The sequence below is a fragment of the Gopherus flavomarginatus genome, chromosome 24 (assembly GCF_025201925.1).
Source record: "Gopherus flavomarginatus isolate rGopFla2 chromosome 24, rGopFla2.mat.asm, whole genome shotgun sequence".
Classification (NCBI taxonomy): Eukaryota; Metazoa; Chordata; order Testudines; family Testudinidae; genus Gopherus; species Gopherus flavomarginatus.
Genome location: NC_066640.1, coordinates 2,283,988 through 2,298,762, shown reverse-complemented (window position 1 = coordinate 2,298,762; position 14,775 = coordinate 2,283,988). Strand labels below are relative to the sequence as shown.

The following is a 14,775-nucleotide window of genomic DNA, read 5'->3' as shown; positions in this document are numbered from 1 at the left end:
ACTGGATTTATCCACTGATACTTTTTTAGATCAGAAACTAGATAGTTCTGTATGGTGGTTACATTTTTACAGTAGGCAACCAAGTCTGGAGTAACCATCTTAGTGTCCACAAAATCTTGCTACACCACCACTTTGTGAACTACTTGAAGCGAGCAAATATTTTTAGCCTTGACATAAGGTAATTAACCATAAAGATAACTTCCAATTTTTCTTTCGTTTCATAAATTGGTGTTACATTTCCTAGCCTATGGGTTATGGCTGTTGTATAGAGCTTGATTTTGTTGGTAGTAGCTTGACCTAGTGGTTTTTTTTATCATTTTAAAATGCTGGAAGTCAGTATATTGGAATTCAGTTGCTTTTTGAATTTTTAAAGCTGCTACTGGTTTGTTTCTTAAATTCTTTATTAGCTTTTTAGTTTTCTTATTAAGAACATAAGAATGGCCATACCAAAGGTCCATCCAGCCCAGTATCTTGTCTACCGACAGTGACCAATACCAGGTGTCCCAGAGGGAGTGATCATAACAGGTAAAGATCAAGTGATCTCACTCCTGCCATCCATCTCCACCCTCTGACAAACAGAGGCTAGGGACAGCATTCCTTACCCATCCTGGCTAATAGCCATTAATCGACTTAACCTCCATGAATTTATCCAGTTCTCTTTTATTGTTGTAATTTGTTTATTGGCATAATTGAAACATTATTTTTGAAAATTGTCATATTCAGTCTTGCCTAACATTTTTGCCAATAAAGTCTGTGTAATAATGGAGATGTGCAGTGTGGTGAATTAATATTCCGGTGTGAGTAATTAAAGTTTCTGGTGTTTTTTGTTATTAACACGATTCTGGAGTTTAGTCCTGGATTTATAGTTTTTTATTTTTGCAGGTAATGTGGCATAGGCACAAGTAAAGGAGGAACGACTTCTAGCTTTAATTACATTAAAATTTTGTTTTTTAACATAAATAAAAATTGAGTGTATAAAACTCATTATACTCATAAGCCAAGAAAAGAATTCTTTGCCAATGGATGTTGGTTTATTTTTTGACATAAGTTCTTATTTTTGCCTTGGCAGAACTCCCAGAAGTAATTATTACTTTTTTGCAAAAACAAAATAAAGGAACAAAGGAGAAATATTTTTTCTTGAGTTAATTTTTGTTTTTAAAAACACTTTTACTTGGTTGATATATATCCATTTCAGGTTGGCTATTTATTTTAATTTGATAGGTAACAGGAGATTTTTGTCTGTAATTTTAAATGTACCAATTCAGATAAATGGATCTGAATTCCTGGGCACCTTCTTTTTCCTTTGATAGTTTAACATAAAATTCTTTCTGTCCTACTTGGTATTTCTAGGAATACTGTTATAGTTTACTCCGGGAGCACATTTTCTGTAGTTTGTTTCACAAAGGAAAAAATGTTTTAGTTCTGTTGTGTACTCTTGTGCAATTAAGGCAGGAGAAGGGTTATTGTCTGCTACATTTTGGTATAGAAGATGAGTTGCTAGTACTATGGATTTTTCTGCCACAAGTTTAAAAGGAATTTATACCCAGTCATTTGGCTAGGTATTGAGCACATGGCCCATAAAGTGAAAGGTAATTTAATATTTCAACCTTGTGGATAGTCCAAGCTTTTATGCAGCATAGTGATAATTCTTTTATTGGTATTTTTAAACTAATTTTCAAGATTTAGGGTGATAGGAAGTACGCAATTTCTTTTTAATGTATTTTGTACACTTGGAACATCACCTACTTAAATAGGCAGCAGGTTTAAAACAAAAGGAAGTATTTTTTTCACATAAAACACAGTCAGCCTGTGAAACTCCTTGCCAGAGGATGTTATGAAGGCCAAGTCTATAACAGGGTTCAAAAAAGAGCTAGATAAGTTCATGGAGGATAGGTCCATCAATGACTATTTGCTATGGTTTCTAGCCTCTGTTTGCCAGAAGCTGGGAATGGGCAAAAGGGAATAGATCACTTGAAGATAACCTGTTCTGTTAATTCCCTCTGGGGCACCTGGCATTGGCTAGTGTCAGGAAACTGGGCTAGATGGACCTTTGGTCTGACCCAGTATGGCCATGTAAAAGTAGAACCTCTGTCAGATTTAATTTTTAAGGACAGTTCCCATTTGGTAAAAATATTCACCAAAAGAGATGCTGTAGGTACAGCACTGTAATTGGAGGCAGCATTCCACCCATTTGCTGAAAAACAGGTTACAGTTTATTTTCCCACAGAGATGTTGGCATAGGTCTGATGTAGTTCACGTGTAGGCTTGTCCAAGGCTAACATTCCTTTTTTTAGCTGCAGTGGAGCCCGAACTAGAGGTTTGGTGGGTTGGAACTTATGACATGCAGTATAGGTCTTTACATAATTTTGCACATTTTTATACAGTTTTGGCCAATAAGCAAATTGTTTTGAGGCTTCATAGGTGTCTTTGGTACCAGGAGGCCCTTTCCATACCTTATGATTATGCTATAGCATAACTTTTTGATAAGATGTTGCAACTACAGATTTATGGTGTTTGTTTTTAAAAAACAGCTCGTTTTATTGTTACATTTGGATTTTAAATTAAGCATCATTCATAGTTATGTGCAGGATCCTATTAAATACTCCATCACAGAAAACAATCTGGAACAGAACCATAACAGTAGAGTTTGGACACATTTGGATTATTTAGTTGGATTTGGACTAACTAATGTTAAGAATTGTTTTTTAAAAAGGTTACTCTGCCTTTCTTTAAGTGATTAGCATTTGCAAAGTAGAAGCAGTGGCTTCATCAGTACATGGAGTTTGTACTTTTTTGCCTGACCTTGAGTCAATATTCCCACTTGGCAGTAGGGTGCTCTTTATGTAGTGTACCTTCCTTGGCTAATATGTTAGCTTTATTATTGCCCATATGATGTTGCCCATTTGCTTGAATGGCTTTTTACCTTTTTTAAAATAAATGGTTAATTTACATTCCTGATCTAGTTGATTTACTGCCTTGATTAGTTGAAACAAATCAGACATATTTAGTTTTAGCATTTTGGAATTTGTTACGCCAGGTGTAGAAGCTTGAGTTTGTACATAAAACCAGAGTTGACACATTCATTTTTATGGTTGATTTTAAGTAAAAGCCCATTTGAGTTGGTCCTTTGGGACCATGTCCAGGGTCCAAAAATCTTTTACCACATCAAAAGGGGTAAAATACGTTTTTTCGCACTTAGCATGGCTAAATTTTGATTTCTATATTGCATGAATCACCTGTTTAGGAGCTTTTATTTAGTGTTCTATAATCAGTTGTTAACCTCTATTTGTGAGACTTTTTTTAGAATTGGCCACAGTGGTGCATTATGCAGAGAACGTCGTTCTTTTGTAATTCCCATCTGCATCAGAGAATCCAAACATTTTTTTCCATGTCATTTTCTTTACCTATTTTGGAAAGTCATTTGCAGGTTCTGGGGAAGGAATTAATTTTCTCTTCAACTTTACTCTGTATGTGAGATTGTTGAACTGATATTTTACCAGAATTAAACAGGATTTTGTTAGTGATTTCTTTATATAATGCCAGTTCTTGCTATACAATTAGCCAGGTGTAGAGAGAATTTTGTAACCTTCTAGAATAAATCGTAAGTTTAAAGAGAGGTAGGTACAGTATAACACACGAACTCCAAAAATCTGAATAAAGAGGGTAATTCTGGGACTTCCCCAATTGTGGTGACTGGCAGGATTAAGTCCTGTCCTTCCCAGTACCTAAATTACATTTTAATAGTTTTAGTGCATAATCCATTGTCTAAAACAAAGGTAGGAATTACCCTCCTTAAAATCCAAGAGATGAACAACTTCTTTAGCTAACATTGGACCGGTTTTCTGGAAACGTTGCATGGATGGAAGTAACCCATAGGGTAATTTCACACGTGTCCTTTCTTAATTACCATGTTTACAGGGAAATTCTCTGGAAAAGGTGGAATTTCTATTTAAAAAAAAAAAGTAATCAGTTACATACAATGCCTCTGGAATTGTTTGACCAGATTTTAACAGGTCTTTGGGCTTCAAGGACACAGGATTGTCTTCCAAATAGGTGAAAATCTGGGTGTGTTTAAAACCCTAAACTGTAGCTATTTGTACTAGTATCTCCTCCTACATACGTTGGGCATGGTAGGTCTCAGACCAGAACAGTGGGTGAATTTTGGATAGGTAAACTCTTCCCTAGAGTTTGAAAGAAAACCCTTCCCTAACCAGGCCGAATTTTGGGTCGCTTCTGTATAACTGTTTATACATTTCCTTATTTATTAAAGAATTTTTAGAAAGGAGAGAGAGACACTTCTGAATTACTTCTGGTCAAAATACAAAAACTGCAGTTTACGCGTGTTTACACATGTTGTTTTTACTCTGAACAAATTTGTCCTTGAACAGACTGCAAGAAGGGTTGGCTGGGAGATTGGTGGGAGAAAAAGAGGTGGAACAGGGGAAGGGTTATGGAAAAGAGGAGTGAGGAACAGTTGTAGGGGAGGGGGGTAGAGAGGCAAGTTTATATGAGGAATTTCAGTTATTTCTTTTACTTTTTGAATACACTTTCCCCTCTCTGTTTGGAGAGGTAAAAGTCCTCCTTCCTTGACACACATTTTTTAAACTTTTATGACTGGCTTACCAAATAGACTTAAAACCATTTTTGTTTCTATAGGAAGAAGGTTTTACTTTTAATTGTAAAACCCTGTGTCTTCCCAATCCACTTGTGCTTTAAAGTGGATAAAGGAACTTGTCCCCACAACAATGCTGTCTCTAGAACCTTTAAAGACACAAAAGGGGTGAGAGACTTCAACCTCCTGAAAACACAACATTAAATCACAAACAAATTTAATTGAAAACTTGAATGTATTAAACTTTTGCGTGACAATGTACATTTCCTTTTCTGGAGTGGTGTATTAGGAGTCAAGGATTTTGCAGTGGCATTGAAAACAAAGGAACTCATTAAACATTCTTCAGCTCCACAGTCTAATAGTGCTTTTAGGCTGTTATTACCTTGGATTTTTAGATGCAATAATTTTTTTTTTCTGTTACCAAGTTATTTTCTTTAACTTTTTGTGTACCACTATTCCCTCTTATGCATTTCTTTTGTGGAATCCAAGGTTGAGAGTCAGAATTAATTTCGTTGGACAGAATTGATATATCCTGGATGGAAGTAGAGGGGGATAAGGAGGAAAAAAGGAAGGCAGAGCAGGAAAAAGACCAGGTCCTGTGTTTTCCACAACAGAAACCTTTTTGTTCAGTTTGCTTATTTTAGTTAGTGCTTTATTTCTTCTTTTCTCAGCAAGTTGGAAGCTATTGGAGTATTTTACAGTGTTGAGCAGTCTCCTTCCCTTTATTCTTTTGGTTGGTTTGCTTAGATGGTTTCACACAGCTCTCTAGTCTGTTCAGGATTTCATTCGTTGAGTTTGTTACAGAGTTTACCTATCCAAGCAGAGGACTTTGTATTTGAAAATTTAATCCCCTGAAAAAAGGCACCTAAAAATTAAACTGCGCATCCTGCAAAAAATAGGCTTGCCCGAAGGTCTTATACTACTTAGAAATATTTTGTCCTTCCTATTTAATATTATAAGTAAGGCTAAGATTTTGCCGTGGTTATTTTTAGTAAAAGTTACAGACAGGTCACAGGCAATAAACAAAAATTCACGGATGCCCATGACCTGACCCTGACTTTTACTCAAAATAGCTGTGACAGAATGGAGGAGCCAGCACCCACTGCTGCTGTCGCTCAGGGCGGCTGGGAGCAGCAGGGACCCCATTGCCTGCGGAGGCCAGAGCTCCAGGACTGGTGGCTGGGAGCTGCAGGGCCCTAGCTGCCACTTGGAACTTCAGAGTCCCCCCCTCTGCTGGCACCAGCTGGGAGTTCTGGGGGCTGCCCCCCACAGCTGGGAACTGGGAGTCCCTTGGCTGCCCCCCATGGCTGGGAGCTGTGAGGGCCCCTGCAGCTGAAACCTCTGGAGCCTCCTGGCTGACAGATCCAGCCCCGTGGCCCTGAGTCTGAAGCAGAAAATGTCATGGAGTTCTCTGGAAGTCACGGATTCCGTGACTTCTGTGACATAATCATAGCCTTAATTATAAGCCATTTATCGAGCTGTTAAGGAGTTTTTGAAGATACAATATTCTCTCCTTCAAGCAAGCAACATTAATTTATCTCTGCTGACACTCTGTTAAAGATGTCATCTGCTCTGTAACCTCCAGGTTACAATTTTAGCAGGATATAAAGGGTGACATAAATTCAAATTTTTGCTGATCTTTAACAATGTTACCTTGTTCTTGCAGAACTGTACTTTTAAAAGTAACTTCTTTCTTAAATTTCTTAGCTGTCCTCTTAGTCTCACTTGAGCCTTCAAACTATTCTGCAATTTCTTTTTAGTACCAGTTATTTTCCCTTGCTTCTACTCTTTTAATTATTGCTTTTTTTTACTGATTAATTTAATCTCAGCACTCTTTCTATTTCCAATTGCAGTTACGCTATTGATGTTTATCTCTTTCCTTTATTAAGTTTAGTTTGATTCCTTGACTGCAATGTTTTGTAGCAACTCATCTTCCTGAATTGCAGTTTGATACTCCAATTCTTTTCCAAATAAAATACTTTTTCTCTCTCTTTTAAACATGTTCGTTTTTCGATTCCAAGTTAATATACTTTTTTTTTAAACTAGGCCCTTCTGTACCTCTTTCAGAATTTTTCTCATAGAATTAATTTCTCTATCTCTTGATTGTGACATCCTGTATGAGTCTGTTTGCAATGTACCCCACATTTCTTCAGAACCTGCAGTGTTTTTCCCAACAAACTATTCAACTCTGGACATAGATTGTATCTCATCTCTGTACTTTAGATTAATAAAACAGGTATTTCCAGCCAGTATTGTTAAAACAGAAATTAGATGTTTCTCTTTCTTATACCACCTGTACTTTTCCAAATATGCATAGTTCCTTTCAATTAAATCTCCTACTGCAAACTTCCTTTTATGCTTAAGCCATACCTCAAAAGAATGTATATTTCTTGGAATGCTCTCATACATCCACGCTAGAATCTCCATCATTTTTTCTAGCAAATCTTTATTCACTCCATCATCCTTTTATGATAGTTAATTCATGGGGGACTGCTTCATTGGAACTAAAGCTCCTGGAATTATCTAAAGGAGTAGCACCTGGAGGCAATGGGAGAAGTTCCATTACCAACATTGTTCTATCAAGGGATCTTTTTGGAAAACATTTTAACTCACAAGTACTAACAGACCCTAAACAACCAAACAGGAGATAACCAGGGCCAGAATCAAAATGCAAAAATAAAAACCAGAGATCGTGGAAGTTAAAACTAGAATATAAATTAAAACCCAATTAAAACAAGGCAATCAGATAACATGTCTGAAACAAAAATAAAATCCTGTAACCCTGAGTGAAACAAGTGGTTTTGCATGCTTTGAACTAATTTTTTATTTTTTTTACTTTTCACGTTCAGTTATGAAACCATTCAGTTTGCCAAGCAATCCAGTTGCCAATTTGTATTAACTTTTTGAGATCTGAGACCTATTTTATGTATTAATTTCAAGGATTAAAAAAGTTAAAGGTGACAAACCCTTTCACTGTTCAATATAAGAACAATGATACAAAGATCTTTTTTACAGAGACCATGTTTTACTTAATTTCTTGGCAAATAGCCAAAATCACTTCCTTTACAGTTGAAAGTTTATCGATTAAACATAAGAAAACAAGAAATTAAAACAAAAGCATGTATATTGAAATGGAGTGATTATACAAAACAAACAAAACCTTTGAAGTCTTTCTCCCTTTGGAGGCAAAGTATCCGTCTAATTTTTTTTGGAACAACCTTTTTTGATTAAAAGGAAAGGTTTCATTTTACATTCATTTCTGATGTGCAGAGGGTATTCATTTCTCCTGTCCTAACAGACAGTGTACTCCTGGTGGAATTCTGTACACACTATTTTAAAATTCTGCATATTTTATTTGTCAAAATAACACAGTATAATCACTCTGGTTGAAATTATTTCAGTAATTTATTTAAACTACAATACAATGGATGGAGAATGGGAATGGGGAGCACTGGAGGAAACCTCCATACCCCCTTACCTAATAGTAATGTTGCTAGGTTTGACCCTTTATTTCTAGTTATTACTGAACAAATATATGCAGCCACATGCTCAGTGTTATATCATAGGCAACTGAAGAGCAATTAAGGACTAGGGAATCAAACTCACAATTTATATTGGCTACTGATCGTCTCCGGAAAGGTCAATACCAAGTAGTTCATGGAGCACAGTTTGACAGGAAATTTTTTCAGTCCAAAAATGTAAACCAGTTCTAATCACTAAAGCACCATAAGCATTTCTAAGGCCAGACTGTCCTTTATACCACTCTGGCAATGTGAACGAGCCTTAAACATTTTACACCTGTTTTATACTCCTGGGGGAATTCACAGAGACAATGGGAACAATTCATTAAGCAGGCAGGCTGCTACATTCTGCTTTGCCTGAGGGGATGGAGCCTGCACCGTGCCTACCTCCTCAGAAACACCCCCAAGTCTTGCCCCTCCACACTGAGCATGCTGCAATAGTAATCACAACAGGCCTCTCCTTGGCAGAGGCTGCCCAAAGATTACTTGTGTCTTAATCCAGAAAGTCCCTTCCCTAAACAGAAACTCAGCCAAGAGAGTTGATATCCATGGCTTCTTCCTCTGGCTTAGATGCACTATTGAGACTTCTCCACACAATTCCATGTGGTCCAGCAGCATGACTTGAATTCAGTCCCAGAACCTGTTTTCTCACCAATAGTGATGCAGTTTGCTGTGAATAATTTGGCTGCCTGTTTTTTTGGCTTACAGATGCACATTTCAGGTAACCCAGAGCTTTTTCTCTTGCTTGGGTCTGGGACTTAGAACTAGATTTGGCTGACCTTGAAAATATGCTCTCCTATAATTTTGGCTGCTTCTCCCTGTCCGTAATATCAGATACATTTGTCATTTCAGTCCTGCTCTCCTGCATTTTCTGCTGTCCTGTAGTTCCTTTCTTCCTAAGTCCTGAATGCTACAAATCCAGTTAGGAACTTATTCTTCCTTAAAGCCAGGCAAGTCAGCACTATCTTTCAGTAAGAATTCTCACCTGAATTGCCAGGGTTTCCACTCCTCCTCTCTGCAGAGACTTCTTTACCAAGCGTCTGTTAGTTTGGTTAGTTCGCCAGTTCTCCACTGTTTTATTCTCAGCCTCATCCAGACAGCTGTTTTATTGTATGTCTGCTGTTAACTTTCCAAATGCAGGGCCACATTTAACCTTGTTTTAAGCGATGGTGTATTTGCTTACAACAGGGCTGAACGTGGCCCACATACTCTATCTTCTTTTCAACTGAGGTGATAGATTTCTGCAACAACTCCACTCTAACAGGAATGTTTTTCCTTTCAGGGAGTAGAAACAGTGAAGAAGGAAATAGATGAAAGCGTTCTAGGGCAGACGGGTCCTTACAGACGTCCTGAGCGACTTAGGAAAAGAACGGAATTTGCTGGAGAGAAAGTCAAAGAGAGAATATTTGAAGCTAATGAGTATGTATTGAATAAAAAGAGACTGTTGCCATATGTGATCTGCTGAATGTTTTCAAACTTGGGTCACAGATTGGGAGGTGGAGACTAGAGGTGAGGTCATGCTGCAGGAATAAGGGATGGTTTGAGGGAGTGATGTTCTCTGAATAGAAGCCGGGCAGGGATAGAAGCTCAGTGGCACTCCATTTCTATGGGTAAGAGGAGTGGGGCAGTTACTGTGATTGGTAGATTCTCCCTAATCAAGATTGCAGCCAGCTTCTGTTGGAAAGCCATATCTTATTCCTCCTGTAACTTTGGTTTGACCTGAAGATTGGCAAGTTTATTCTGAAGGCAAAATACAATATTTCTGCAAAGTTGGAAGAAAATGCATCAGATGTTTGAGTTACTGTGCATTAACAAAGAATATATTGCCCTGACTTGAAATTTTGATTTGGATATTCTAGTATTTTTGTCTTCCTCACCTCAGACATTTGAACAGGTCTCTGATATTTCCTGGATGTCTCACTCTCAACATAAGCTTAATGGGATCAAATCTGAACTCCTGACCTTTCTTTCCAACTCCTCTCCAGTCCACCTATTCACTCGGGCTCACACAGTGTGTTTCCCAGGTGTCACATGCAGTCTGCACAGGATGCTGCACAGTGAATGGCCATCACTATCTTTCTCCTTGTCTCCAGTCTCATTAAGAGCTTGGCTGTTGATTCATGAAATACTTGCCTTTTGCTCTTCCCTAGGGAGGCGATGGGTGTGGTGCTACACAAGGATTCCAAATGGTATCAGCAGTGGAAAGACTTCAAGGACAACAATGTAGTCTTCAATAGTAAGTGTTCCCAAGGCTTAAGGAACAGAACTTTATTTCCAGTTACCTCCGCTTTCTTACAACCTGGGCTCTGATGCCATCTGTGCAACTAGTCTTAACATAATATAAATCATGGCCATTTTTGCCTGGTGTCCAGCTTGCCCCTGTGTTTTCCAAGATAAATCACAAAATCCTTTAACCTCTCCATTGCTCTGACTGTTAAGAATTTTTCCTAATATTTAGCCTGAATATTTCCTTATCTTTTTGCTCACTTGCTCCTTGTCCCACTCTCTTGTGAGACAGGATTCTCTTGAAAGTATTCAATGGTTGTCCTGATGATCTCCCAGAATAATCTCCGCTAGACAATACATTTAGCTCCTTCAGACTCCCCTCATGTTACACAGATTGTGCAGTGATTGGAGATTAATTGCTTCTTTAGAATCGTAGAGTTAGAAGCGACTGCAAGGCTCATCTAGTCTAACCCCCACCAAGATGCAGGATTGTTGTCCTTTTCTCTAGTTTTTTCTGTATCCTTCCTGAACTGTGGGATCCAGAGCAACACACAGTATTGCAGGTGGGGTTGTACCCAGGCTATGTAGAGCAGAGCTAGTTGTTGCTCCCTTTATATACTGTGTATGGTATATATGAAGATATCAGATAGAAAACTAGTTTTTATAAGGAGTAAGATTCAGAGCTTAAGTCAACCGTTGACTAATATGCTTTGGGAAGAAACCTCCACTGTGGGTAGGTTTTCCCATAACTACTTAATGCAGCTTCTTCTAGAACTAGCTGCTGTGAGAAAGAGAATACTGGACTAGATGGGATACTGGTCTGATGTGGTATGGCTGTTTTAATCTGTTCCATACTTTTTTTAACACTCGCTTCTGTATCTATCTTGGAAACTCTGCTTTGCAGGAGCTCATCTTCCTTCCTTCCTTCCACTAATGCCCACCCTTCTGATCTCTGGTTTCCTAAGAACAGCTACAAAGAGCTGTAGCAAAGGGGTGGATATTTCCCCTTCATCCCAGGAGATTTATTTTTGTTTTAGACCTTATCTTTGTCCTCGAGGTTTGGGAATGCATTGCTGCTTAGAATCTTGTTGTCCTTGCACTACAGTAGAACCTCAGAGTTATGAACACCTCCAAAATGGAGGTTATTCATAACTCTGAAATGTTTGTAACTCTGAACAAAATGCTGTAGTTGTTCTTTCAAAAGTTTGCAACTGAACATTGACTTAATACAGTTTTGAAACCTTACTGTGCAGAAGGAAAATGCTGCTTTCCTTTTCTTTTTTTGGTAGTTTACATTTAACACAGCACTGTACTGTTTGCTTTTTTAATTTTTCCTCTTTCAGTCTCTGCTATTGCCTGATTGTGCATTTCCAGTTCCAAATGAGGTGTGTGGTTGACTGGTCAGTTCGTAACTCTGGTGTTTGTAACTCTGAGGTTCTACTGTACGTTCCCAGACATAAATCAGCAAGGTTTTCTTTGGATCAGGAACCTGCTGAAAGGTGTTGGCCTAATGTTAGTATCCTGCACTACCACTCATGTGGTTTTGGATTATATTCCTGGTCACTGGCTTTCAGGGTGCAAGTGGTGTGCTGTGGGATGGGATGGAAGGCCTTTGACCTATGCTGTAACCTGCTGGGATGATTCAGGAACACTGTTTGCTGAGTTGGCAGATACTTTAGTTCTCCTAGGCCAGAAGTATGACAGCTGTATGATCTTTGGGCTCTGATGCTCATGCAGAGGAGAAACCAATCTGTAAAAGCTATGGAAAAAGATTAATAGTTAAGATAATTTATCCCTAACTGTGGGAAAGTAATGACAAAAAAAAACTCTTATCACCAAAGTATTGAAATATATTAAATCATACGACCGATCTGGAAAAGATTTCATAGGTGAAGTCCAAACGCCTCAATCAGACCTGTCCAGTCTTGCACTTGAACATGCTAATTCCAGTTTAAGATGCACAAAAGAGTGACATGGCAAGGCAATGACGCTGATCTCCCCTCTTCTTTCAGGGTTCTTTGAAATGAAGATGAAGTACGATGAAAGCGATAATGCCTTCATTCGGGCATCCAGAGCTGTTACAGACAAAGTCACCGATTTAATAGGTACTATTTCATCTTTGTTGAGAAGAGTCTCTCGAGGGTTACATGATACGTAGCTGAGACTCAGGATTAATGATGGGAGTATTAGTGCTGCTGCCTTCAATGTATTACTAGCCTCTGGGAAGGAATTTGGGGCTTCCTGATATTTTACATATACGTATTGTCTTGTGGAATGTAGCAACCAGCCACTGGCTCAGGAGTGGGCAGTAATGACAAATGAGGATAAAATTAATACCCCAAACACGTTTAGCTCTGTCCTGGCAGAACTGACCTTTGTGATAAATATGTGAAGGCTGCATGTCTCCCTTACCTTTTGGCAACACTTGTGCCAACAAACGCTCATTGAATTGAATTGCCTTGTCAGGTGGGCTGTTCTCGAAGACAGAAATGTCAGAGGTTTTGACAGAGATTCTCAAAGTGGACCCAGCTTTTGACAAGGATCGGTTTCTAAAGCAATGTGAGAATGACATAATCCCCAATGTCCTGGAGGTGAGTTAGAGGGTCAGGGACATGACGCACTTATTTCTGCCCTTAAAGTCTCTCAGAAGGCTTCCAACGCAGTCTGTTTGATTTTGCTAAAGTGCCGGGTGACTGGCTTTTTGCCTCTCAAACTCAGGGTTCCAGCCCAGCATAACTAACCGGAAGAAATGACTTAGCGTAAGGAGTGATGAATCTCAGGTCAGGAGAACCACCCCACCCAGTCTAGAAGGTTTTAGGCCCTGACCAGACTGGAAAACAAACTGCCTCTCTCCCTGAGTGACACATGCTAAGAACTCCAGAGGGACCTAACACAGTTAGATGAATGGGTAGTTTTGTATGCAGTGTTGCTGTAGCTGTGTTGGTCCCAGGTTATTAGAGACAAGGCGGGTGAAATAATATCTTTTACTGGACCAACTTCTGTTACTGAACGAAACAAGCTTTCAATCTAACAGAGAGCTCTTCTGCAAGTCTGGATCTGAACTGGACCAGACCTGAAGAAGAGCTCTGTGTGAGCTCTAAAACTTGTCTTTCACCAACAGAAGTTTATCCAATAAAAGATACTACCTCGTTCTGGGTAGTACGACGACAGACAATATATAGTGTTGACAAGCAGGATGGCAAAATGAATTACAGGTTTGAAAGGACTTTGTAAAGAGAAGTTGAAAAGATTGGGATTGTTTAGTTTAGAGAAGGAAAATGAGAGTGGTATATAAACCCGTGGATGTTAGACTAAATAAGAATGCTATTCTTTATTTCTCATGATGTTAGAACAGGGACACATGCAATTATAGTGCAAGCGGTGTATTTAAAACTGATGAAAGGAAATACTCCTTAACACATTTCATAGTTTGTCTGGAGCTCGCGGTCATAAGAGCTCATTGAGCCAGTTGCTTAGGATGATTCAAAAAACAATTTGATGTTTATGGGTAAGCAGGACATCCACAGTGAGGAGGTGGTATATTTTGAAAGCAGATGTTGTGCGGTCACATCTGTGTGTAATAACTGATCAGTTGCGTGTGTCTCAAACTGGTTAAACACATAGCTGTATCTGTAGTGTAGACAGAGCCGAAAACTAAAGAATATAGGAATTGTGACACAGGATTGGACCGCCTTTTATCCTGCTTCTAACAGCGGTCAATGCTAAATGCTTCAAGGAAGGTGCAGAAACCCTTAGATGGACACTTATAGAATAGACTGCCCATGGGGAAGGGTCTTTTTAACCTCAGGCAGTAAGTTCACTTATGACTTTAAGCTTGGAGATTTATTATATCTATTGCAATGAAAGTTATCCTGCCTAATGGAACTCTGGATGTTTATCTCTCTCTCTCTCTCTCTCTCCAGTTCTCTCTTGAATCCAGCTAATTTCTTGGTTTCAATAATATCTTATAGGAGTAGGTGCCACAAATTAATTATGCAATGTTTTTTAAAAAAATCCTTGCCTTAGTTGAAAATATATTATTGCCTTTCAGTTTAACTGAATGTGCCACTGTTGACCTTTTGCCATGGTGAAAATTGACCATTTGTTCCTACTGTTTGCACCTGCGTCTGTGTTCCTGCTAAAATACATTTCCCCAAACTTGAAAATTGCTCAGTTTGGTGCATGTTACCTACTTAAGCCTAAGATCTGTGATTTATCTCAAGCAGTATATATTTATAGGTACTTCTGTACTGCTCATCACCTTAATGTCTGAAATTTCATCGCACTCCGTGTCGAGGCAGGTTAGGTGAACGGTGTCGTGGCATAATATAGGATTTAAAGAAGGTCACTTTTCAAGAGCTAATAGTTTGACAGATTTTTTAAAAGTTCCCTTGTTTGTATTGCTTATTTATTACT

At 38.6% G+C, this 14,775-nt stretch overlaps 1 protein-coding gene across 3 annotated transcripts in view; it reads left to right on the top strand.

Moving 5' to 3' along the window:
• The window catches only part of TIMM44 (translocase of inner mitochondrial membrane 44), a 57,353-nt gene that overhangs the window by 20,491 nt on the left and 22,087 nt on the right, over positions 1-14,775 (top strand). For all 3 annotated transcript variants that reach the window (XM_050933787.1, XM_050933788.1, XM_050933790.1), the window contains 4 exons: positions 9,416-9,552; positions 10,284-10,369; positions 12,372-12,464; positions 12,826-12,950. In XM_050933787.1, coding sequence (XP_050789744.1) covers positions 9,416-9,552; positions 10,284-10,369; positions 12,372-12,464; positions 12,826-12,950 — 441 coding nt within the window. The remainder of the gene's footprint in view (positions 1-9,415; positions 9,553-10,283; positions 10,370-12,371; positions 12,465-12,825; positions 12,951-14,775) is intronic.